General features: G+C 46.7%; 1 protein-coding gene across 2 annotated transcripts in view; it reads right to left on the reverse strand.

Moving 5' to 3' along the window:
* The window catches only part of AVL9 (AVL9 cell migration associated), a 425,217-nt gene that overhangs the window by 395,234 nt on the left and 2,653 nt on the right, over window positions 1-27,330 (reverse strand). Inside the window, exon 1 of one of the 2 annotated variants that reach the window (XM_085607508.1) lies at window positions 24,758-24,845. The exons of the other annotated variant lie outside the window; for it this stretch is intronic. Coding sequence (XP_085463634.1) covers window positions 24,758-24,760 — 3 coding nt within the window. The 5' untranslated portion in view covers window positions 24,761-24,845. Of the gene's footprint in view, window positions 1-24,757; window positions 24,846-27,330 lie in introns of those variants that run through there. 2 annotated transcript variants of the gene reach the window in all.

A 27,330-nucleotide genomic window follows, 5' to 3' on the forward strand; every position in this document is an offset into this window, starting at 1 on the left:
TGCCTTCAATTTGCCCCTGCGAGGGGCAGAAAGCCCACTGAACGCCAGGGCATTAAAAATGGTGCCAAAACAAGAACAAGCATTGGCATAGCCAATAGGTCTCGCCTTTGGAACCTTATAAGTATTTAGTTATGCAGTACAATATCCTTGGTGCAACAGCATCAACTGTTGCATGGCTAAACACTTATAAGGTCCCAAAGGTGAGACCTATTGGCTATGCCAATGCTTGTTTTGTGCAAGTCTGGGGCGTACCCAAGCACTGATTACACAGGCTGGGGAAAGAACAGGCAAACGCGTGGCAATAAACTGGTCACTCACAGCCTTATCACAGCTCAAGAGGAAAGACCATAAATCACCAGGAGGAGATGAAAGAAACCAGGTGCTTCTCAAAGCAGCCATCTCTGGCTGCAACCGGGCTTTCTCCTCTTTTTAGCCATCTGGAGAGATGTTGGCATAAAAAAAATAAAAAACAACAACAACAACTAGGGAGGCCAGGAAACAGAGTGCCGAACTCCGATGGAACAGGGGAAACATGGGAACTGGGAACCACCGGTATGTGGGTCTCGGAGATCTCTCTATTGAACATAGGGCGGGGAAACATCAGCCATAACCTCACAGGGAGGTTGCACCCATGAGCAGCGGAAACAGTGCAAGAAAGGGACAGGCTTTCTCCAAGTGACTGGGAAACGAGTACTATAGATGGGATATTTCCGTTGGTCCCTTGATCGGACATATTACTCCCCAGAAGACCCACACACATTGAACTAGGAAGGTTGACATACAGTCACAGGTTGCTGTAAGGGCACAAGATATTTTAAGCGGTAACACTATCAGACCTGACACAGGTTAGGCGGCGTGGCTCAAGACCCAAAGCGTTACTGCAAACTACCATGAAGAGACAAACTGTACACTCATCAGACGGACTAGAATGGATGGTCTAATTAAGTCCGCTGGCTTGCTGAACTGCTCATCATCACAGATTTTATTCTCGACGGGTCCACTCAGCCTTTCATCCTTCAGAGGTCGATAAAATGAGTATCACTGAGATGGATAAGAATAAACTTGTATGAGAAGCTGTATGGGTGGAAAGTTCTGGACTTACGGCGCTACAGTTGTTAGGGCCCAATTTTATATGTGGCACAATCCTCGTAAATGGCTACACCCAAGAGCCATTGAAAAGGTAAGGTTAGGAAACGGTGGAGGGTGGTGCCTTCTTAATTGGTCCACGTCAGTGGATAATCAACATCAAGAACATTGCTCAGAATGAAATTACTTGTGTTGTTTTTATTTCTGGCAGACAAAACAGGTATAAATTGTGAGAGGAAAAGCAACAAGCCGACACGTGTTGCGCCCTAGTGGCCCATTGGCCTTGGGCTTTTTCAAGGCGGTTTTCAGTAAATAACAAGGTCTTCCTGCGGATGAAATAGATGAGTCTCTGCGGTCTCAGGGAAATCGGAGGAATGAGCTGTCATTCCGCCTTAAACAATAAACTTGTAGCCTGCGCCAAAAAGCCCAAAGGGTTGATTTGTGCTCTTTACAAATACATGTTTTATAAGACCCACTCGTCTCTCGGACCTTCAGGAAATACCTCTTTAAAAATAACACACGCCTTTCAAAACACACACCCTTCAAACCACACACCCACACCAGTGTAGTTCAGGAACAAATGCCTAACGGAGAACCGCAAGTAGTCAAATGTTTTCAGAAAATGCACGGAGGCAAAGTAATAGCCAGCTGCTGTGTTATACAGCTACCCAGTAGAGTAACATAGCATATGGTTTACAGAGTTAAATGTGAACAGTAGGCTAGTATGCTAGCTAAAGTTTTACACAAATATTATGCGGCAGCAATGAATCATTTTCCTTCAGATGCTGCAAGTTACAATGTGTGCCAAAATTCGTTGAGGTTACAAACATGCAGTTATACACAGGGGTTAAAACAATTTAAAACTATTTGTCAAGTGTTGTGTTCAGTGGTGTAATCATTACGTCATCAATGATGCTGAGAGTACAGCAGTGTGATCGAACCGCGTAAAAACTACCAGTTACCGGTTTAATTGCTCCTGCTCCAATGTTCATATACAACGGTAATTACAACAAAGCCCCCATTTGTAACAGATTGCATGTGATGCACACAGTTTTCCTACTTTTTCATATTTTGCATAGCAGACTTTTAAAAAACGTTTTGAAGTTGCAATCGGTTTCAGTTTTAAACTAATAAAATAGTCGCACTTTAGAACAGTTAATGTTCGTGCCAAGTGTAAATTTAGTGCAAGCCTGTAAGTTGTACCTAGAAGTTTGTCTGTGTAAAGTTCATATACATTGTCTGAAGGGCATGAAAACAAGAAACTTGATGACAGCCACTCATCACAAATTCCGAAATTAAACAATCAGACTAAAACTACAAAACAACTTAATGTGCAAGCAAGCTAATGATAATTTAAACCAAAGTTTGTGCTCCAGGGTTGCCACTGCAATTACCGTTTTGCACAAACATCGCGTAAAAAAACACCGGTGCGATTGCGGATTGGGACATGGGATGGGAGCCACGATGATTAAAGTGAAACCAGCCACGGCATCGCTCTGGTTGATGTCTGGGATGTGGGAGGGGTGTTCTGTGCAGGGAGGAATTACCGCGCTCTAGTAAATAAACAAGGAAAAACGCGAGCGCCATCTGTTTCCAATTAACGAGAATGCGATAATTGGAAACAGTTGGCATTGATGCTCGCTCCCAAGCACCCTAGGCCAGGGAACAAAGAAGGCGGGACAATCACCCGCATTGGACCAATTGCATGCTGTCTTTTTAAGAAAGATGCATGCACAGGCCAATTGTGTGTTAATAAAAAAAAGCACACGCACGAGCGTGTGTTCAGAGATCAAAAGCCCTTACTAAATGCCTCGCAGAGCAGCGCATGTGCGCTGGCTCAGGCGACACCTAAAGAGGAGGGTGCGGCCTATCCTAAAATAGAGCCATACCCCTGCATGAGAAGTGGCAATAGTGCCTTTCTGCCCCCGTGGGGGCAGTTATGAGGTTTGTTCCAATTGGGGAGAATTCCTCAAATCTGGCCACCCCCACCCTCCCACCCCCAGGCGGCAGAAGGTCCATCTGATACCAGGAATTTGCCTTTAGGGTATAAGAAAGTGGTGCTGGTGTTGCACTCTGGTAATAGCCACAACCCGACCCAAATGCAACAAACAAGTCTTTCTGTCCCCCACCAGGCTGTGCAGGAGGTTTGCACCCAATTTGCCCAGGGGGAGGTGCAAAAAGCCCACTTTATGGCAGGAATATATATTTTAATGAAATAATGGAGTGGGTCTGGCCCATCTTATCAGGCCCACCCTTACCGCTAAGGGCTCAAAAGTCTTTCTGCTCCCCTGTGGACTAACAAACTCATCCCAATTGGAAGCGAGAGGACGTATAATTCTTTTGAGTTTTTTTACATATATGGGCCAGGAGAGTGTGGGTAACTCCCAATACATGCAATGGTGAATGGTTGCACTGTGTGGGCTTGGTAGGCTGCCACCTGGGAAAACCTTTCTGGCCCAGACAGTTCTGAAAACCAGACATCTAGGGTGGTGTGCTTCCTGTGGATCCCACAATATTGTCTAACCCACAATGACCTGCAAAACTCATACTTTGACTGAAGAAACATTTTTCTCACATTTCTGTGAGGAAAACTTCTGAAATCTACCGGGACCCACACATTTCCTACCACCCTGAGTTTCCAAATGTCCCGATAAGAATGGCCCCCTACCTGTATGGGTGAGCCAAGATACCACGACACAAAAAGGTCCCAAAACGCTACATTGATGGATAATAATAATAACAACAACAATCTTTATTCAGCAGTGGATACAGACATAAAAGAAAATAGTTTAAAAACAACATCAAATTCATTGGATAACTACATATCAATGGTTGATGGAGAAGCAATCAGGTTAGCTGTGGTATTTGGGGCTGTGCTGTGATTTCACCCATACAAACGTACGAGCCACAGACCGTTTCTAAAACTAGACAAGCACGGGTTTCCAGGGTGATGTGCCTTGCATGAATCACATGAGGTTTTCTTACCCACTATGCTAAGCAAACCTCAAGCTTTCCCTGAAATCACACATTTTCATACATTTCTGTGTGGTTCCAGAGCTTTATCACATAAAGGTGGAGAAAATGTGTTTTTTAGCAACAGTTTGAGTTTTGCAAGGGGTTCTGGGTAAAAAAGCCTGTTGAGAGACCCACCCTGGATTCCACCATGTATCTAGTTTTCAAAAATCTACTAGGTTTCTCAAGGTGACGGCTGAGCTATGGCCCAAAATCCACAGCTAGCCACTTTGCAACCCAAAAAAAAGGGTCAGTTTTGAGTGGAAAAACTTGATGTATCCATGTTGAGTTTTGGGCACTAGGTCTAGCAACGCAAGTTACGTACCATTTTTATTGGGAGATTTGGGGGAATACTGGGTGGAACGATGTTTGTGGCCCCCCCCCCTGATTCCAGAACTCTCCATCACAAAAATGTGAGGAAAATGGTTGTTTTTTAGTCAAAAATTGAGGTTTGCCAGGTATTCTGGGCAAAACAAAACCCTGTTCTGAGCCACACAAGTAACCCCACACTGGATTCCCCCAGGAGTGCCCAAAATCCACAGCTACCCACAATGGAAATAAAGGGTCAGGTTTCAGTGAGAAAATGTGCTGTGTCCATGTATTTTAGGCCATTTCCTGTTGCGAGTTCTAGGCCTACCCATACAAGGGAGGTACCATTTTTATCAAAAGACGTGTGTGCTTAGAATAGTAGAATATTTGTTATTACCAATTGGATTTTGCTGCATTTGTGCCTTCCAATTTTAAGCCAGCGTTTAAAAAGAAGATATTCAGAAAAATACCATCTAAATCATATGCTAGATTGGGCACCCACAAATTCAGAGATGTACAAATACCAACCACATATCTTGTGCACATTTCAGAAATACATAAGTTGATACCTATTTTTCACTCTACATATTTCACCATTGGTCCTCGCTTGGTACACAAAGAAAAAACATTTTACGGTGCAGCTCAGATGTTGTCTCTAGGTACCTTGGGTTCTTGGAGAGCCTACAAACCCTATATATCCCGGCAGGCAGAAGAGTTTTGTGGACGTAATTGTTTATTGGTTTTGTAAATCGGCGATCGTGACAAAAAGTTACAGATGAAATAGTGGCCACAAATGGCCATTTTTTTCTACTCACTTTCAATATTTCTTTGTTTCAACACTTAGTTTCCTAGGGAAAGCCATGAGGTATCTACTTATTCTTGCGGAGTCAGAATATTGTAAACTTTTCATAAATCTGTAGCTTTCCTGGCTCACCCATGGCTTTCATTCACACTAGTTTCCACCACAAACTGGAAGTAGGTTGAGGGCACAACGAAATTGGAAAAATGGGCTACCACTTTGAAAAATGCCAAAAGCACTGTTTTGCTATTTTTCGCCTGTTTTCTCAGTCACCTCCAGGAGATTACACAAACCTTGAGCACCATTAGAATCCCCAGTTCATTGGAAAAAAGGACGCAAATTTAACGTGGATAACTTATGTGGAAAAAAGTTATTGAGCCCCAAGAGCTAAGTACCTCAAATAGACAAAAAAGGACTCAGCACTGGGGTGAAAACACCCAGCAGTTAAGGGGATCAAAGTTTTCACATTACATTCAAAAACATGCCAGAACTGGATAGCGTTTTCTAACAAGTCTCTAACCTGTGTGTATTTTCCCTTGAATGAGAAAACTACAATATTACTATTTGCTTTTGGTTACTTTTGCTCCTCCTTGGGTTTTCTGTATCGACTGAAATCTCCAAATTTTGTGCTAATTGGGAAAGATGAGATGAGCAGCCGTGTGTGTGTGCGTGTGTGTGTGTGTGTGAGAAATGGTACTAGATGTGTATTAGAGGAGAGTAAGTCCTATTACACTCGAGTGTTTGTCAGCTACGGGGAAATACCACATACAGCAGAGCACCTTTATCGTCATGCTTCAGTGTGACAGGATTTTCAAAAGAGGCTTCAATGCTGTGAAGTGTTAACACACTCTTTGTAGTCGGTACAGTAGGGAGACAGCCAGGGACTTAAAGTAGACACTGCCACATGTTTTGTACTTCCAGTCATCCTTTCAGATTTCTTTTAGATTTCCCGAAAGCATCTTCCTTAATAACAAGGATTATTAAACCAATGGGCCTAGCCTTGGTGCATGTACAAAACCTGTCGGGACCTGCCTGTATGGACCCACTGAAGAGACTTAAGAACTGGTTTTATGTGGAGGTACTCACCCTGGAGATTTCTAGGCAAAACTCACAAAATTAACAGGTGCATACATTGGAGTTAAGAATGCGAACTCATAAATCAAGCGCAGATAACAGAGTATCAATCCAAAAAAGATGAGCGGTATGGTACCAATATACTTCTGCCACGGGAATTTGAGTATGGGATGACATAGGAGGCGTAGTAAAGCAAATCATCACACATTCTTTTTCCAAACCACAGTTAGATTTTGACTTACACAACATGCAATTTTTCAGACAGTTATAACTTCGATGATCGCGGAAAAGTAAAAAATATCTGCACTATAACAACATTTTAAAAATATATACTTTTTAATATTTTTTTTAATAAAACAACAAACAACTCAGCAGGTGCATTTCAGTCAGAGTCCATCGATTATAGCCAACAAGAGTTATAAGAAGCAATGGTACGAAGCAAACAGTGTTATGTTCGTCCTTCCTACCCCCCTTAGTGTTGTTCCAACCCCTGTATTAAAGATCTCCTGAGTCCCTCAGCTAAGTACGCGTCTGGCGTAGTGTACCCTCTGCCCCCATGGCAGTTCACATGGCGTGTCATACTGTAGTGTCTTCCTACTCCATCTCTAGGTGATAGTAACTTGGCCATGGCTGCCAGATTTTCTTAAACTTTCGTGGGCATCCCCTTGCTTTGTATACAGGCTTTTCGGCACCCATGTACATGTCCATGCCAGTACGTCACTCTTCCAAGATGGGAATTTCTGGTCTCCCCTAATATTTCACTATGTCGCATTTTGCTACTATGAGGCCTAAGTTGCAGAGCAGGAGTTGATACCTTGTAATATCGACCTCCGTATGGATGCCTAGCACAATGTACTTGGGAATATGCGTGTGAAGTATTTATTTAGTTCTAGCATGATCCGTGTGCAGTAGCCACTAATTTGCTGGCAGTCCCATAAACCAATATAACAACATTTAACCTGCTCAAGGCCAATTCCTGTCTGGAGAAACTGGGAACCACAAAGATTCCCTTCTCTACCACTCTTTCATAATTAACTCCCCAGAAACCTTTCCTGCCCTATGAAAGTCGTGGGAGGATGACTTTGGACAATGAGGAAATGAGGAAAACCCACAAGGCTCTATGGGACAGTCTCAACCCAATTCCGTCTCCTTCAATTCAAATACCTCCATCAAATGTACTGGACATGCAAACGCTGGTGCATCTGGTGACATTTCGCCCTGCCAGGCCTCAGATGAGAGGATTGAGAGAGAGATTTCTAACACAGAAAGTGAAATGCCATAGGATGCGAGGTATATGGTGTGGGGGGCACAGACCCCATCATGTGTCCCAAGGTGGCCCATAGAACTGTAAATATACTGTTAGACAATGATTCAAAAAGATATGCAGAAACCTTCATTCACATTGGTCCCTTCGTGGTCAATACAGACACAGCTACACCAAAGCCAGAACGTATATGAGATTGGACCAAATGATTGTGAATTGTGGTCTTTGAAAGGAAGTTTAATTGACTAAGGAACTCTATAGTCACTCTGGCCTGGTGTGCTTTGTTTATGAGATTGGTTTGTAATTGGACTACCTTTGTAGCTCCAAAAGTATAATACTCTAGGTGGGTGAGTATGTTACACCATGGGAGCACCCAATATGAAAGGTAATGAGACAAACATGTTGTGACATTGATTACTAATGTACTTACGTTGATGTGCGCATCTAGATAGCATATCCACCTTCCTTTCTATACCCTTTGCCACCACCATCAAAGACTTCATCGCACCCCACGCCATCTCCTCAACAAACTACATACTCATTGGAGACCTGAACTTCCACCTCGACAACCCCAGCGACCCCAACTCCACTATCCTTCGTGACAACCTCGCCAGCATCAGACTTAAACTCGTCAACACACCAACCCACAGAGCAGGACCCACCCTCGACCCCATCTTCGTGGCAGGAAACAGCGTCTAATTCAGCCACACAACGCAACCGCTATGGACCGACCACCACTGCGTACACTTCGCCATCAACAAACCCAAGGCACCCAAACGAGCCCCAGGTCCACCACAAAGGAACTGGAGCAAGGTTACAGATGAGCAACTTAACTCCACCCTCACCCGAGACAACCACACCTGGGCACCCGACGCAAACGACACAGCCAGAGAACTCCACACCTGGATCTCCTACTGCGCAGACGAGCTCGCCCGCTACACAACCCCGACAGACAACGCCCCAGGAAAGCCGCCTGGTTCACCACCGTTCTCCAAGGAGCCAGACGCGCCTGCAGATGCCTGGAGAAGAACTGGAGAAACACCAAGACAACCGAAAACCACACCACCTACAAGGACGCCATGACGGACTACCACAACCAGATCAGAGCCACCAAGAGGAACTTCATCCACAACAAAATGCTGGCCAACTCCAACAACTTTTCAGTGTCATTCAAGAATTCACCAACCCATGCAGCAAAGCCACAGACATCACCCCATCTCAAGATCTCTGCGACAAGCTTGGAACCTATTTCCACCTCAAGATCAAATACCTCTACAACTTCATCGACCATCCAGCAGGTGCCACAGGCTGCCCCCTGCCCCCCATAAACACCAGCAAGCCCACCATCTCCGACTGGACACCGGTCACGGCCGAAGACACCGCCTCGACCATGAAAAGCATCCACTCGGGGATCCTCACCGACCCCTGCCCCCCTCACATCTACCACAGAGCCGTGGCCGCCATCGCACCCGAACTACAATGCACCTTCAACACCACCTTCAAAACAGGCACCTTCCCAGATGACTGGAAGCGTGCAGAAGTCAGACCTCTGCTCAAGAAGCCCACAAATGACCCCACTGACCTCAAGAACTATCGGCCCATCTTGCTTCTCCCCTTCGCGGCCAAAGTTGCAGAGAAAACAGTCAACAGGAAACTGACACGATTCATTGAAGAGAATGCAATCCTCGACCCATTCCGATCCGGATTCCGAAGCAACCACAGCACAGAGACCTACTAGCCGCCACAGATGACAGCCGCACCCTCCTGGACCAAGGCCACTCCGCAGCCCTCATCCTACTCGACCTATCAGCGGCCTTCGACACCGTATCCCACCGCACACTAGTCGCTAGACTACACAATGCAGGCATACAAGGAACAGCCCTGGACCGGATCCGAGCATTCCTCACTGGAAGAAGCCAAAGGATCAGACTCCCACCCTTCCTCTCCGACCCCACGAAAATCACCTGCGGAGTCCCACAGGGGTCCTCCCTGAGCCCCCACCCTCTTCAACATCTACATGGCCCCCCCCTCGCAGCCATCGTCCAACAACACAGCCTCAACATCGTATCCTACGCCGACGACACCCAGCTCATCCTCTCCCTCACCAAAGGCCCACCACTGCCAAACTCATCTTCCAGTTCCATGAACCGACAGGTCAATGCCGTCACCTCCAGCTGCTTCAACACCCTCCGCATCCTCCGCAAGACCTTCAAGTGGATTCCCCCCTGAGGCAAGGAAGACAGTCACCCACGCACTCATCACCAGCAGACTGAACTATGGAAATGCACTCTACGCCGGCATCAACAAGTCCCTACTCCACAAACTCCAGACAATACAGAACACCGCCGCCAGATTCGTCCTCGGCATCCCCCAACACGAACACATCAGTCAACAATCAATCAATCAATCAATCACTTATAAAGCGCGCTATATACCCGTAGGGTCTCAAGGCGCTGGGGGGGGGGGGGGTGCCGCTACTGCTCGAACAGCCAGGTCTTCAGCTTCTTCCTGAAGGAGAGGTGGTCTTGGGTCAGGCGCAGGTCGGTCGGGAGGGAGTTCCAGGTCTTGGCGGCCAGGTAGGAGAAGGACCTTCCTCCTGTAGTCGCTCTTCGGATGCGGGGGACGGCGGCGAGGGCGTGGTTGGCTGATCGGAGGTGGCGTTTGGGAGCGTAGAAGTTGACTCGGCTGTTGAGGTAGCTCGGGCCTTGGTCGTGTAGGGCTTTGTGTGCGTGGGTGAGGAGGCGGAAGGTGATTCTCTTGTTGACGGGGAGCCAGTGAAGGTCTCTCAGATGTCCGGAGATGTGGCTGGATCGTGGGATGTCGAGGATGAGTCTGGCTGAGGCGTTCTGGATCCTCTGGAGTCTCTTCTGGAGCTTGGCGGTGGTACCGGCGTAGAGGGCGTTGCGTAGTCCAGTCGGCTGGTGACGAGGGCCTGGGTGACGGTCTTCCTGGTCTCTGTGGGGATCCACCAGAAGATCTTCCGTAGCATGCGTAGGATGTTGAAGCACGCCGAGGAGACGTTGTTGACCTGCCTGGTCATGGAGAGGGAGGAGTCCAGGGTGAAGCCCAGGTTTCGTGCATGGTCCGTCGGTTTGGGTGCGGTGCCCAGGGCGGGAGGCCACCAGGAGTCGTCCCAGGCGGAGGGTGAGGAGCCCAGGATGAGGACCTCCGTCTTGTCCGAGTTCAGTTTCAGGCGGCTGGACGTCATCCACTCGGCTACCTCTTTCATCCCTTCGTGCAGGTTGGCTCTGGCGGCGGCGGGGTCGTTGGTCAGGGAGAGGATCAGCTGGGTGTCGTCGGCGTAGGAGATTATGCTGAGGTTGTGTTTGCGTACGATGGCCGCGAGGGGGCTCATGTAGACGTTGAAGAGGGTGGGGCTCAGAGATGATCCTTGGGGGACGCCGCAGATGACTTCGGAGGCCTCGGACTTGTACGGTGGTAGGCGGACTCTCTGTGTTCTTCCGTCGAGGAAGGAGATGATCCATTCCAGCGCCTTGTCCTGGATTCCGATGTTGCTGAGGCGCCGTACTAGGGTGCGGTGGCAGACCGTGTCGAATGCCGCGGAGAGGTCTAGGAGGATGAGGGCCGCTGTTTCTCCATTGTCCATCAGGGCTCGGATGTCATCGGTGGCGGCGATGAGGGCGGTCTCGGTGCTGTGTTTGGCTCGGAAGCCGGACTGTGAGGGGTCGAGGGATCCGTTCGTCTCGAGGAAGGCGGCCATCTGCTTGTTGACGGTCTTCTCGATGACTTTGGCTGGAAACGGGAGAAGCGAGATGGGGCGGTAATTCTTGAGGTCGGTGGGGTCCGCTGTTGGTTTCTTGAGTAGAGCGCTGAGTTCGGCGTGTTTCCAGCTCTCAGGGAAGATGGTGGTGTCGAAGGATGTGTTGATGATGTCTCGCAGGTGGGGTGCGATGACAGCGTCGGCCTTGTTGAAGACGTGGTGAGGGCAGGGGTCGGTCGGTGATCCGGAGTGGATGGAGTTCATCGTGCGGATGGTGTCTTCGGTGCTGATCGGGGTCCAGGCGTGGAGGGTGGTGGTGGGGGGGGGGGGGTGGTTGGTCGGTCATGGTGTGCGTTGGTTGGTTGTTGAAGCTACTGTGTATGTCCGTGATCTTGTTGTGGAAGTATGAGGCGAGGGAGTTGCAGAGGTCTTGCGATGGGGTGATGTCGTTGTTTCCTGCGCTGGGGTTGGAAAGCTCTTTCACGATGTTGAAGAGTTCCTTGCAGTTGTGTGCGTTGTTGTCCAGCCGGTCCTTGAATGCTGTTTTCTTGGCGGCGCGGATCAGCTGGTGGTGTTTCCGGGTGGCAAGTTTGTAGGAGGTCCTGTTGTCCGGTGTCGGTTCCCTTCTCCAGACTTTCTCGAGGGCTCGGCAGTTCTTCTTGGAGCTCTTGAGTTCGTCGGTGAACCATGGGGCCTTCTTGCTGCCGGGTCTGCTAGGCGGGGTCCTCAGCGGGGCGAGTTCGTCCGCGCAGTTGCTGATCCACTTCGTGAGGTTGTCGGCGGCCTGGCTGGGGTTCGCTGAGCTGGCAGGAGGGTGCTGGCTCAGGGAGGTGGCGAGCTGGTCTGCTGTGATCTTGTTCCAGCTTCTGCGGGCGGCCTGTTGCTGGTGATGGTGGGTCGTCGTTCTCTTGAAGGTGAAGTGGACGCAGCTGTGGTCCGTCCATTGAAGCTCTGTGGCGTGGCTGAAGTCGATGTCTGTGCTAGATGAGAAGATGGCGTCGAGTGTGTGTCCGGCGAGGTGGGTGGGGGTGGACACCAGTTGCTTAAGTCCCAGGTTGGCCAGGTTGTCGAGCAGGGTGCTGGTGTTGTGGTCGTTGTTGTTCTCCAGATGGAAGTTGAGGTCTCCCAGGAGGATGTAGTCAGCGGAGGGGAGGGCATGCGGGCTGACGAAGTCGGCGATGTCCTCGCTGAATTGTGTGCGTGGTCCAGGGGGTCGGTAGATCAGGGTGCCTCTGAGGGTGGTGTTCGGGTTGGTGAGGATCTGGAAATGCAGGTGTTCGGCGCTGGTCAGGGTGTTGTCGGTGCTGGTCGTGAGACGGATGGTGTTCCTGTGGATGATGGCGATGCCTCCTCCCATCTGGTTGGCGTTTCGGTCCCTCCGGACGATCTTGTAGCCCTCTGGGATAGCGATGGCGATGTCGGGAGCTGAAGAGGCGTTCATCCAGGTCTCCGTGAGGAAGGCAACGTCAGGGGCTGTGGCGTCTAGGAGGTTCCAGAGTTCGATGGCGTGTCTGTGGACGGAGCGGGTGTTGAGCAGGATGCACTTGAGGTGGGTGCTGCTGGTGTTCGACATGGCGGGTGCTGGTGCGGGCCTGGTCTGGATGCAGGAGAACTTGCAGGCGTGGCAGCTGAAAGGTCCGTGGGTGCGTCGTGGTGTGGCTTGGTGGCATTCTGGGAGTCGGCCGGTGTTGAGAGCGATGAGGGTGGCAGCGGAGTACGTCAGGCGGGTAGGTCGGGGTCTTCGAGGGCCAGGGGTCCTGGCGCTGGACGCGATCCGGTCGCGGACGGGCGCAGACGGGCTTGCCTTTGGCGCGCCTTCGGCGCACAATCGGCGCACCCGCTGCGCGTGGCCGCTGCGCGTTCGCACGGTCGCCATTTAAGGCGAAGTGCGCGGGTGGGCGGAGCAGCTGGGAGGCGGGAGCGGGGAGGGTTACAGAAGACAAAAAGGGGCGGGGACAAGCGGCGGTGGCGGGAAGGGAGGGCGGAGGGCGGCGAGGTAGGCGGACAGCAAGGAAGGATAGCAAACACGGGGAAAAAGATATTACAACAAAACAGGCACAAATAAGCGATAAAACAAGGGAAAAAAAAGAGGGTTAAACCAAGCAGGCACAAAATAACGTCAAAACAAGGGCAAGGGAAAATGAAATTACAACAAAACAGGCACAAATAAACGAAAAACAAGGGAAAAAAAGAGAGTTAAACCAAGCAGGCACAAAATAACGTCAAAACAAGGGCAAAAACAACCGCAGCGGCGGCAGCTGGCAGCCGGCAGACGAGGCAGCAGCGAGGCAGAGGGCAGGCAAGGGGCACACGCAGCAGCTGGTGGCCGTGCGGCGCGGGGGTGTCCCACAAGTGGGTCACACTCACCTGCGTCGCACGGTCGCCATTTAAGGCCAAGTGCGCGGGTGGGCGGAGCAGCTGGGAGGCGGGAGCTGGGAGGGTTACAGAAGACAAAAAGGGGCGGGGACAAGCGGCGGTGGCGGGAAGGGAGGGCGGAGGGCGGCGAGGTAGGCGGACAGCAAGGAAGGATAGCAAACACGGGGAAAAAGATATTACAACAAAACAGGCACAAATAAGCGATAAAACAAGGGAAAAAAAGAGAGTTAAACCAAGCAGGCACAAAATAACGTCAAAACAAGGGCAAGGGAAAATGAAATTACAACAAAACAGGCACAAATAAACGAAAAACAAGGGAAAAAAAGAGAGTTAAACCAAGCAGGCACAAAATAACGTCAAAACAAGGGCAAAAACAACCGCAGCGGCGGCAGCCGGCAGACGAGGCAGCAGCGAGGCAGAGGGCAGGCAAGGGGCACACGCAGCAGCTGGTGGCCGTGCGGCGCGGGGGTGTCCCACAAGTGGGTCACACTCACCTGCGTCGCACGGTCGCCATTTAAGGCCAAGTGCGCGGGTGGGCGGAGCAGCTGGGAGGCGGGAGCGGGGAGGGTTACAGAAGACAAAAAGGGGCGGGGACAAGCGGCGGTGGCGGGAAGGGAGGGCGGAGGGCGGCGAGGTAGGCGGACAGCAAGGAAGGATAGCAAACACGGGGAAAAAGATATTACAACAAAACAGGCACAAATAAGCGATAAAACAAGGGAAAAAAAGAGAGTTAAACCAAGCAGGCACAAAATAACGTCAAAACAAGGGCAAGGGAAAATGAAATTACAACAAAACAGGCACAAATAAACGAAAAACAAGGGAAAAAAAGAGAGTTAAACCAAGCAGGCACAAAATAACGTCAAAACAAGGGCAAAAACAACCGCAGCGGCGGCAGCCGGCAGCCGGCAGACGAGGCAGCAGCGAGGCAGAGGGCAGGCAAGGGGCACACGCAGCAGCTGGTGGCCGTGCGGCGCGGGGGTGTCCCACAAGTGGGTCACACTCACCTGCGTCGCACGGTCGCCATTTAAGGCCAAGTGCGCGGGTGGGCGGAGCAGCTGGGAGGCGGGAGCGGGGAGGGTTACAGAAGACAAAAAGGGGCGGGGACAAGCGGCGGTGGCGGGAAGGGAGGGCGGAGGGCGGCGAGGTAGGCGGACAGCAAGGAAGGATAGCAAACACGGGGAAAAAGATATTACAACAAAACAGGCACAAATAAGCGATAAAACAAGGGAAAAAAAGAGAGTTAAACCAAGCAGGCACAAAATAACGTCAAAACAAGGGCAAGGGAAAATGAAATTACAACAAAACAGGCACAAATAAACGAAAAACAAGGGAAAAAAAGAGAGTTAAACCAAGCAGGCACAAAATAACGTCAAAACAAGGGCAAAAACAACCGCAGCGGCGGCAGCTGGCAGCCGGCAGACGAGGCAGCAGCGAGGCATACAAAGTCTCCACTGGCTCTCCGTGGAGAAAAGAGTCACTTTCAAAATCCTCACTCATGCCTACAAATGCCTACACAACAACGGACCCAAATACCTCAACAACAGAATAAACTTCCACGTACCCAAAAGAAACCTCCGATCTTCCAACCTCGCACTGGCCGAAACCCTGCATATCCACAGAGCCAGAGCAGGCTGAAGATCCTTCTCTCACATTGCAGCCAAAACCTGGAACGAGCTACCGGCAGACATCAGACGCGTCCCCTCTCCAAACACCTTCAGGAAGACCCTCAAGACCTGGCTCTTTGGCTAAACAGATCTGCGGACCCCCCCTCAGCACCTTGAGATTCTCACGGGTGAGTAGCGCGCTTACAATTCCCTGATTGATTGATTGGAGAAGGGGTGGGTGGGAGTGGGAAAAACAACACGGAAAAGGGGTGGGAGAGAGTGGGAAAAACAAGACGAAAGAAAAGGAAGTGAAGTTGGCATATGCTGAACAAATAGGAAGCAGTAAAGAAGAGTGACCATGAAAACAACAAACTGTAAGTAGTAGGCAGGCTCCAAGCCCTTTATAGTAAACAATATTCATTGCAGCTACTGCGCACGCCCTGTTGGCAGGGGAGATCTAAAACAATGAGTTGCAGACCCTCATAACTTGAATGGCTGGGCTTATGGCAAGGACCTGTGAATGGAAGTGGACATCCATCCCAGTGTACTGGGCTAGATGTCCACATAAACACCAGATAATATAGGGAGCATGAGGCTCACATAGGGGGTTGTGGATATGACTCCTGATGGGTTAGGAACAGTATCAGTTGCACCTAAAAAGAGATCTCAGATTCTGATGGGTTTGGGAAACCCTGGCATGGGGAAAACGAGGATGGGTGGGATGACAATGATCTGTATAAGGCCATCGGCCGCAGGGATGTGCTTGAGTTCTAAATATGTATTGTTGATTGTTTCAAAGTGTCACATACATTTGAAAAATGGCAATAAAATGGTTTGAATTTAGAAAACAAATACTGTTGTCAGAATGTCTTTTGACATAACTGTATTGTCCTCAATATCACCTACAAAAATACTGCCGAATTGGAGTTAAAGACAGAAAAATATACACTCAGTACAATATTTTTGTAAGCAATATTTTGAACACTATACTTATGCAGAGAATACTTTGGTATGCAATACTCTGACATACAACCAAGGTGAGCAGTCTATATTACATATGCAGAAGCAAATGTACAAATGCAGACTATCTGCAAAGTATGATAAATTTCAACTCTGGGTGTGTAGAGGTCAGAGTTCCCGGCAGAGTGCTCAATGAATAGTCAGAGAAAGACATCCTATGAAAATAAGGTTAACACCAAGAATGCTGTATCTTTGTGGGCGTTTACAATCATTTTCAAGGCCTCAAAAAATCATCATCCTCACAGAATATCATGTGTGATACCTTTGGCCAGTACACGCTTTTTAGCTAGCAGGACACTGGCTTCTGGGATTTGCGATTTTGCTATTTTCCTTTTTTGGATCTCATGTTTCTGGTGAAGTGATGTTTGCTAATAAGCCAAAACTCCTACAGGTTTAGAATTCAGCATGGGGCTACTAATTACATTTATGTCTGCACGCTCCCCAACACTACGAACGTTCACAGTCCGATTAGGGAGAGCCATTCATGCATGTGATAAGATACAAATGGAATAATTTGTAAGACAATAAGGCAAATATTGCCTGTTAGAAATGGGGGTCTCTAGTGCAGACAGCTTTGTGAGAGGTGGCAACAGGCCATTCAGGTGCCAGCAACAACTCTTCTCACTACTCTAAATTGAGTCAGGCCTATTCAGCATGGCTATGAGTCACCCAGGAAAGGCAGGACACCTCAACCCACTTTTTGTCTGTTTAGTGTGAATGCACATCCCCTGCTCCTGTAACTCTAAACCCAGACAGGGAATACACAAAAGGTAGAGGCACACAGGATGGTTAAGAAAGAAAACATCCACTTTCTAAAAGTGGCACTTTCAAAACACAATGTAAAAATCATCTTCACTAAAACATGTATTTTTAAATTCTGATTTCAGGCATACTAAAATCTATTTCTACATCTTATCCCAATGAAGAGTTATGCTTGTAAAAGGTTACAAGGCAACTCCCTTGTTAAGCTTATGGAACAGACAGCCTTTCAATAGTGAAAAACGAAATACACAGTATTTCACTATCAGGACATGTCACACACACACATCAGTATATGTCATACCTTTCACATACACTTCAACCTGTCCAAGGGGGTACCTTGGGCCTACCTTAGGGGTGACTTACATGTAAGAAAAGGGAAGGTTTGGGCCTGGCAAGTGGGTGCACTTACCCGGATGACTGTGAGAAGACACTGCAGTGGCATGTCTGAGACACCTTACAACAGCTACTTCTGTGGGTGCATAATCAGTGCTTTGGGCCCACAAGTAACATTTGATTTACAGGCCCTTGGAACTCCTGTGCACATTACTAGGGTCTTACTGGTAAATTAAATATTCCAATCATGGATATACCAATCAGAAACACAATTTACAGTAGGAGCACTTGCACTTTAGTACTGATCAGCAGTATTAAAGTGTGCAGAAACACTAAACCAGCAAAAACAATATCCAGAATACCGCAAAAACTAGGACGTCAGAATCAAAAATACAGGGAAAACACGCCAAGTCTAACACTGCTTGAGTAAACACTTTATACACATATTGCAACTTGAGTATTGATTGCATTTTCATGTTTAAATCCAGCAGTGACTTCATTACTCCTAAGCACATGAAAAATAAACATGCAAGAGGTGAGAATCAGGTCACTGACAACTAACTCTTAAAAGTTCCAGGCATACGGAATTTCTCCAAGTTCAAGAGGAAAACTACAACTGTAAAATACCTTTAATCAGATTAAGTAACAAAATCAGAGTAATTGCAGTAAATCTTAGCTGCCGTTGCAAAGAGGCAAGGAGATGGTTGGGAATTTAACTTACATTGATTTTTCTCCATTTGGAAGCACCATAAAACTTAAACCAAAATTACCCAACTATTATTGCTTCAGAAAATGTGGCAGAGAGTTATATAGCGCATTTTCTCATATATGCATGAATGAATGGAACCAATTAGACGGGATAAAGGTTTTCAAAAATATTTTCAGCTCTGGCAATTTTCCTAACCCCCGTATATAATGCACGTTTTCTGAAATGTGGAGATTCTGCATACATAAGGTTGGAGAAAACAGCCTGACACCAGAAATATATACAAAAGCCATGTAATCTACCTTAGTTTCTGAAATTGTTATGGAAAGCATGCATATGCCTGTGTATTTTGCGAAAGAGTGAGTCATAAAGCTGTGCCAAGAATAGACATGCCCCACATTCCTCCGTGACATCTAGCTCCCCACACTCACGGAGGACGAGAGTCAACTGCTGGAAACAGAACTCTCAACCAAAGAGTTATCAATAACGACAGGAAACATCCAATTGGGAAAGGCCCTGGGACCAAATGCTATCCCAATAAAATTGTATAAGCGAAGTGCACCTACGGTCGCACCACACCTATTGAATATGTACAACGCCAGTTTAGAAATGGGAGAGCTCCCACGGGACCAAAGGACAGCGACGATAGTGGCCATCCATATGCCCGGTAGACCAGCCCGAGACAGTTCCTCTTATCGACCCATCTCCTTAATCAATGCAAGAGCCAACATCTTGGCCAAAACATTGGCTAACAGACTTACGCCGCACCTATCCAAAATTATTACACCCGGATCATTCAGGGTTTATGCCGGGCAGGAACACAGCCTTGAATCTTAGGCGCCTGCACAGTGTGCTGGGACACAAACATACCATACAAGAAGAGGCCATTATACTTTCGCTTGATGCACGCATGACCTTTGATACGGTCGAGTGGCCCTTCCTTTTTGCTGTTCTCACACGGATGGGATTCGGGCCTAAATTTTGCTCATGCGTGAAGTTACTGTATACAAAACCACTCGCTCATGTAGTGGCTAAAGGACATATGTCCAAAGAGTTTCCCTTGGGCCGAGGTACAAGACAGGACTGCCCGTTGTCACCACTCCTTTTTGCCCTAGTGCTGGAGCCACTGGCGGCCTGGATATGGCAAGACCCAATTATCCGCGGGCTCCGCTGGACAGAGGGATGGGAAGATCGCATATCTCTGTATGCAGATGATGTGCTTCTATATATGGCCTCCCCCAAACGTTCCCTGCATAGGCTCCTGGGTATATGTGATACCTATGGGAGACACTCTGGATACACAATTAACTGGAGCAAATCCATTCTATATGTCTTAAGAGGACCACCACCGACGCTACCTACGGGATGCGACGTAAAAATAATTTCAAATACTTAGGGATCCATATTACTTCCGACTCAGAGGACTTTATGACCCTAAATCTTCAAGCACCCCTAAAACAGTTACACAGAGACACTAAACATTGGCAATCATTACCATTAACGCTACTAGAAAAATACCCCATTTTTAGTTCCCCCTTCCTACTTCCGGGCCATAGAGGCAGAAGTCACCAAACTTCTTTGGAACGGGAAACCAGCCCGAATAGCTATGACTAAACTGAAAAGAAGTTGGTATGATGGCGGTATTGCACTCGCAAATATACAAGCGTATTATTGGGTGTTCCAATGGATAGTAATTAATAACTGGCTTCATATTTCACACACGGACCACGCTTACAGACTTGACAGGCTAGAGCTGGGAAAGGGAGGGATTAACCGGGCACTACATAACAAAAGCAAGGCCCTGTTGGGACTGACAAAACACACACTCTATTCATGGCACTCGGTACTCTGGAAGTTAGGTTGGGACAATAATATCACACAAGCAACACCCCTTTGGGAGACTAGCAAGTTAGGTATGCTATGCAACACCAAAGGATTCCACATGTGGGACAGCCATAGGACTATCGAAAGTGGGCAGTATGAAATGGCACAAATGGAACGGTTCCATTACTTACTTACAGATTAAGCACGCCCTAGAAGCGACTATCCCTCCCGACACTGCCCTCCCTGAAGCCTCGCCATTAGAAGACAGGTTACTGACAGAGCACATGGACAAAAAAGCCACATCCCTAATGTACCGCAAAATTATAAACAACCTACCTAATCCCACACAACTTCTCCGGGACAAATGGCAGAAAGATGTAGGTGACTTAGACGATACAGACTGGCAGGAGGCATTGGCATCCCCGAGAGAGGTGGCGATATCATCTAGGTTGCGCCTTGTCCAACTTAAGATACTTCACAAGATCTACTACACTAGGGTTACACTATACAAGATGGGTAAGATTGACAACCAACTTTGCTTGCAACAGTGTAGGGCATTAGGCACATTTTTCCACACGATATGGGAATGTCCAGAAATAGTGACATACTGGGAGTTAGTGATGTCCATTATAATGAGAGTGAGCGGGACCCCTGTGCCACCGGAACCCAAACTTTGTCTGCTAAATATATGGGAAGCAACAGACCTTAACTCCGCGGCGCAAACCTGGGCGACACTGGGTATGACACTAGCTAAGAGAAATATTGCCAAACTCTGGAGAGCACGCAACACTCCCACTGTAACGTAATGCTGTAATGATACGGATATGGCTATGATGGCTGAAGGAGCTGTATACCTGCACAGAGGATGCCCCAAAAAAATGGGGACAATATAACACTTTTAGGGGTGGTATATGAACGATACCTATAGTAGACTTCTCAGTGGAAGACAGTTAACGAGGAAAAAAAGTGGCGGAAAACACGATTCATAACGATACACATGTAATAAAAATGTATAATGATCGTTGTAATGCTGTACTACGCTACAATTTACTATGTGTAAGATCTTATTGCTTGACAAGAACTCAGTTGTAAGTCATGTACCAATTGATACTAATAAAAAAGTTGTTTTTTTAATAAAAAATAATAGACATGCCCCTACCATAGTCGCTGGACATAAGGGTGATAAAAATCACACATAATAATAATCATGCTGGAGTTCAGAAGGTAAATGAGTAATAAAGATTGCTTTAAATTTTGTTTTTATTTTCTTACATTGGCTGTGCCTTCAAATACAGGAGGTAAAATATCAGGCTATGTCTTCTGACAAATTGCGGTTGATCTATTTATTAAACACACAACAACATTCAGATACCTGTAAATAACTGTACACGTATGTCAAAATATATCAGCAGTTAAGAGAAAACAAAGGAAGCTGATTTTTTGTAATTCTGAAGTGTTATGAAAACAAAAAAATGTTGATAGGATCAAAACAGATCAAGACACTTAACTTGGTGATGTGCAATGATAACTACATGTTAAATTCAGATTCTCTCACAATATTGATGGTGCTATATAGTTTTGTCCATACAACTGCATGTCAAGACGAATTCTGTGGCCTTTTCAATGGAAAATGTGCGGTCTAAATGACAGTGGCTACCACACCATGATTTTGTAATATAGTTGCAGTAGTGTACTCCAAAATGCACCACTGATTACATACCATATCCTTACCACTGCCCTGAGGAATGGGAGTGGCTCATTTGCTATACCGGTTCTTAGTGCAACTCTTGGGGTTTTCCTCAGTCGCTAAGACTTCAGTGATGTAACACTGCGGGCACCACCCCCACTCTAAAAATAGTTCCGGCTCCACTGTCCCCTACGCATCCCTGATGGTGCGGATGCTTTGTGAATTGAGCCCTTAATGTGTAAGTGCATCAGCTCTATTCTTTTTCCCCTGGCAATTCACACACTATATTCTAAGAGACAGTGACCCCATGTCCTTAATATAATCACTGGCTTGATTAGAAAGCTCTCGAAGGGCAGTAAAAAGTCTCGACGGTGTGACAGGGTGGCATAGGATATGAAACAAGCATGCACTACATTCTACAGACTCATCCTATTATGGCTACTGCCTTCCACAGGGGCTGATAAATGGTCGAAGGCAGCTGCTTGCGGCGGAAGAGAAACGTCATCTCTTCTTTCAGCACTGCACGGCGTCTTGATAAGCATTAGATCTGTGCCAGCAGCCACAAGGCCATTTCCTGTGATGCGATTCCCACATCATGTGATTTGCTGTACTGCTGATCGGGCCACAGATCATATCATTTGTTCACATTAGTGATTCTGAAACATGAACATTCCTATGTTCTTTTGGTTACAAAGTGTTTGGAAATGTACGATTCTGGTTTATCAATATCAGGTGGCCGACTGCAAAGACGAACCTATTAAGAAGCTGTCCAGTTTATGTTTAATGACATGCGCAGCAGAAGCATTTTCATGGAATAAATAAACTGTGGATTCGCATCGTCACCTGACAGTGGATGTCAATGTACTTGACAATATTTCCATCTACAAGAAGGAAGGACTAGAGCCTGTTCTGGGGAATGCAAAATGAGCGTAAATTAAGGAATGGTCTGGATTATTTACTTTTTTGTGCTACGTTAGTGTTGAGCAGCGAGAGAGGAGACACAATAGATTAACTGCATTGCTAAGGCAAGGGAGAGTGCGGCAGACAGAAAACAGGCAGGCCCAGAGGGCAGCAGGGAGTGGTGGAGGCAGGGGTACTCATTGAAGTCTGCGAGCTTGGTACATAATCAAGTGTAAAATCCTCCATGAATTACAGAAATCCCTTTATGTGCGTCTGGTAGCCTACGTCACAGTTGGATGAAAGTTGCTTTTCTGATTAATACATGAGATTTCAGAAACAAAGCAACTATAAAGCATCTCCACAGACCCCAACTGATGCTGAAAGGGTAGAGCTTAGCCAACGGTCTGACTGGCAGATTAGGTTAAAAAAAAATCCACCCACAAACAGGCAACAACACCGTGTAAACAGATACTATGATGATGCAGGGAACGGTGATTGGCTGGGTTTTGGTAACGTACGGTGGTGTTTAATCAAAAGTATATAAGCTGACAGACAGACCTCGACGTGGAGCACCTCCTGTGAAGAAGGGTGGTCATTTCATGGCTTGTTGCTCCAGTAGGATACAACCAGAAAAGGGTCAGGCAGCTTCAACAGGGACCTAAGGGGGTAATAGTGAGCAGAGAAGATGTGCTTTGAGTCCCTGAAAGTTAATGATCTGGGCAGTTTCCAGCTGTGGTCCTGCTTCTGATGGATAGCAGCTCATGGATGGAAGAAACACAGTCCCAAACATCGGAACCATATGTGGACAAGAGCGATGGCCAGTCAAGGGAGTAGAGACACCATGGACACTTCAGGGCACTAGGGACAATAGCCCTTTCAGTGACACCAGATCAGGAACAAAGCTGCAGGGTTTAACAGTGTTCTGCCCATTGCTTAATTCACTCACAGAGAATCTTAGCAGCCCACACTGCATCATACCCCCTGAAACTTCCAGGGACTAGGAAGATTTCCCTACAGGAGTTAACGTTCCATACCATCTCACCTAATATAAGGTGAAGGAGATAGAGTTAATGAAGCAGCAAACTTGAACCTATTGGAAGAGAAACACACTTCTGAGAGACAATGCAGCATTACATGGCAAAATGTGGGACTTAGAAACAGTAGTAATAATATATATGAAGCAATATATAATATATATATAAAAATTGTTGGGACTGCTCAAATTAAATTGCAGCAACGCCCACAGGACGCCAACGCGTTTCAGCCTTCAATCAGGCAAAATATGTATAAACTAGTTACTATAACACAGGATATGGATTGGTGCCTAAGAATCAGGTGATAGAAGAACCATAAGCACTTTTTTGAGGAAGTTAGTCCTCAAGAGTGTCTCATATACTTCAATGAGGCAATGATAGAGAATTTTAGTGACCAGAAATGGTTTGCCACATTTAAAGAAAATAATGTGTTTATCTCAAATGAAGGACTAGAATTTGAGCACAATTCGCAAAGAAGCTGTAAATTGCAGCGATTTAAGAAAGCATTGCCAAGCAACAAAGTTTTCGGCCTGAGAACGATCTCCATGCAAAGTTTGGGAGTTTACACATATCAGAAAAATGTACAAATATTTTTGCAAATCTTTTTTCCTTGTCTGATAAAACATATTTTGTCTTTTTTTTATTGCAATTCCCCACACTTTATGCAACAATCCTGGTCATTCAGGTGCATGTTTAAAAGTGCAGATAATAAATGTTCATGAATTCCTATAATTTTACGACTGTGTGGTGTTCAACTTATTGCCGTGGAATTTTCCTGTCCATTTTTCTGAAAGACACTTCGGAACAACTTCTAAAAGCTGGAATTATGACAAGTGTACTTCTGCGCACTCCGCACAGGTTCCTCAGTGGTAGATTATATCTACACATGTAGAACACACAGTCAGAAGTTTCACCATTGTGGTCTGCTTCTAGGCGACTCATACAAGAATTATCACTTACTGAGTATGTAGTTCAGACTTCTGCATCTTAAAAGATTTTGTGAAATGGACCTTTGTGCTACTTTACACGCAGAGTTTAGAGACAGACTTATTAGGGAGTTAGTTTGTTTCCAGCTTTCAAATACAGTGGATGCAGTCCACGGCGTGAAAGAACAACCGTACCACTAAGATCGAGGGCTCAGAACATTAAAAACTATTTCTCTGAAACTAAACCGAGTCCTACAACACCAACACCACTCCCCTACCCCGCCCGACATTTAGATGAGGGAATCAGAAAGTGAACTCACCATAAAACATCCCTTGCTCCAAAGACAGGTTTGTTCATGGCTCGGTAACTAGCATTGTCTCTATTGCCCAAAGTCAACACAAATTCGTGAAGAGCCCAGATGAGTTTCTGGCAAGCCACATACCCCATTGGTGGAACTTTCCAGAACGCCCCTAACTCGCACCCTGGACGTCTGCTGGAAAGAGCAAAAACATGACCAGTCACTGTGGAACGATTGTACTTGGATTCTGGGTGGCAGTTACAGTGCTCATCGGCTCCAAAAGCACGTTACTGTACTACATGCATACATGTAAGGGTGGAGAAAGTAAACATACTGCTTGATTACAGAGCACACAGACTCAGTCACAGGTTTCTCTTGGACAAAGCTGAAGCATGCACAATATGGAGCGCCCATAAATATCTGGTGCTCAGCCTGACAACTCAGCTGACATTTTTCACGTGCGAAGAAGGGGAAAGGTAATGTAAGCAAGCACACATTTCATTGTTCCACCGAATCCGTCTCGCTACCCACCCAGCAGAGTCCTTTCTTCGACTGGCAGAGAAGGTCACCAACACGAAACGACATTAACGTGTCAAGCGGAGTGCAAACTACCAAAACCCGCTTTTGTTTTGACTATTAATATACGAAAGCTTGTGTTTAAACTGAGCACTACATGCAGACTGCGTGATACCACGTGCTTACTGTACAGATCGACACTTCACCGCCTCCAGAAAGTATTTGTTTCCCATCATTACATATCGATCCGCTATGCACAATTTTCCTCCTGTCATCTCTAGCAGGACCTCATAACCGACTGCGTTCAGAAAAGGTGTATCATCTTGTCTCATTTTTTGTCTACACATGGCGTTGGTAAAAATATGTATTAAATCCCGACAACGTGCTGAGCTTCCTGTTCGAGGAATTCATCTTCAGAGCCACCCAAGAGTGTGTGGCAATGGAGGTAGTTTATTTTATCTATAGATCAACCTACTTTTATTATAGTAAACGGTGCATTAAATATTTTAAGCAGTGTCAGCTAATCAATGGAGATGCATGCAATTGCTATAACCCTCTCACCATGTAGGAATGTCAATTGTGGACACAACCCTTTCTGCTTACTCATCACACCAAGCACATGGTTCATAAACGCCTCACCGAACCCCCACATACTTTCTACACATGTAGTTGAAAGAGTGGAGCCAGCAATCCAGAATAACACGGAATGTCACTTTCAGTAGAGCCAGTAGAGGGTGACCCCCTGGAGCGCCCCCTATCAACTGCAGCTCACCCCTGCACTGGGATTTAAGGCTGTGCAAACACATTTGGTTACAATGGGGTAAGGTGCAGCATTCGGCCTATGCCAGAGGACACTGACCATAAAGGTTTTCTTCATGAAAATGAATACCAACATGTTCGTGGACTTACAAAAGATGGAATGCAGAAAGAGAAGTACACTTCTAGTGGCTTGGACCCTCCTAATCATAAGAATTTCTAGGGGACTGGCAGTGCTGATCCCAGGTGGTTCTGGTGGTGTGGCTACATTAGTGCTGCGCACTTCTGATGGCTTGGCTCCACTTGTGTCACAGGCTTCCTAGTGGCTTAGCTCTCATAGTTCCATGCACTTCCGGAGGCTTGGCTCCTATAATTCTTTACGCTCTTAGTAGATAGGAAATCCTAGTCCCATGCACTTCAAGTGCAGTGGATCCCCTGTCCAATGCAAGCATGGATCTCCAGATCACAAACGCTTCAAGTGGCTTTGCACTTCTGACCTGGGGGTTCCTAGTGATTGGTTCTCCTAGACCTACGTTTGCCTAGAGACTTGCATTTACTAATCCCATATGCTTCTAGTGGCTTAGATTTCTATTCAATGAGCCAGTCACACATAAATAAAAGGGATAGGACAGCAACAGAATCTAAATCTAGGACAGCATGACCAGGGAGAAGGATACATTTTGATGAGGACAGAGTTCACCGATTTCAGATTGCAGATCAATTTATGAGATTGCAATCTTTTCACAATGCCTGACAGACTAGACCTCCTCCTCAGGTAGATTCAGCAACCTCATTAGATTCAGCAACCTCATTAGTAAAGAGTTTCCTTCCTTCAATACGCAACAAATTCACAAATAATTTTTCTTAGGCAGTGCACAAGAATATGGAATATGCATCTTACATTATCTGCAACTTTCCATCTCCCACACTACTTTCCAAAAAGAATCCAGAATATGACTTTTTGAGAAATTCCTCACAAAAGTGAATTGATTCAGCTGCTCCCTCTGTTAGGGAGCTGTAAAGCAAAAAAAAAAAAAAAGGAAGAAAATGAAGAAGAAGAAGAAGACCTCAGTTCAGCTTGTTGGCCATTGCAATAAAAGAGCAGATCCCTTCCTAATCATCATCACCCAATGCGATGCGTGTCAGCACCCAAGATAAACCACCTACCCATGTTAACTCGACTACCATCCATTTCCAATGACATTAAGAAAGTTGAGTTCCTGATCCACCCTATCTTCAGCACTGAAAGATTTTGCCCCTAAAAGCACTCGAGCCTTTAAGGGGTTGCATGATGTACCACCAGTTAACAGAACTCACTTATG

This window comes from Triturus cristatus, chromosome 5_2 (genome assembly GCF_964204655.1).
Source record: "Triturus cristatus chromosome 5_2, aTriCri1.1, whole genome shotgun sequence".
NCBI lineage: Eukaryota > Metazoa > Chordata > Amphibia > Caudata > Salamandridae > Triturus > Triturus cristatus.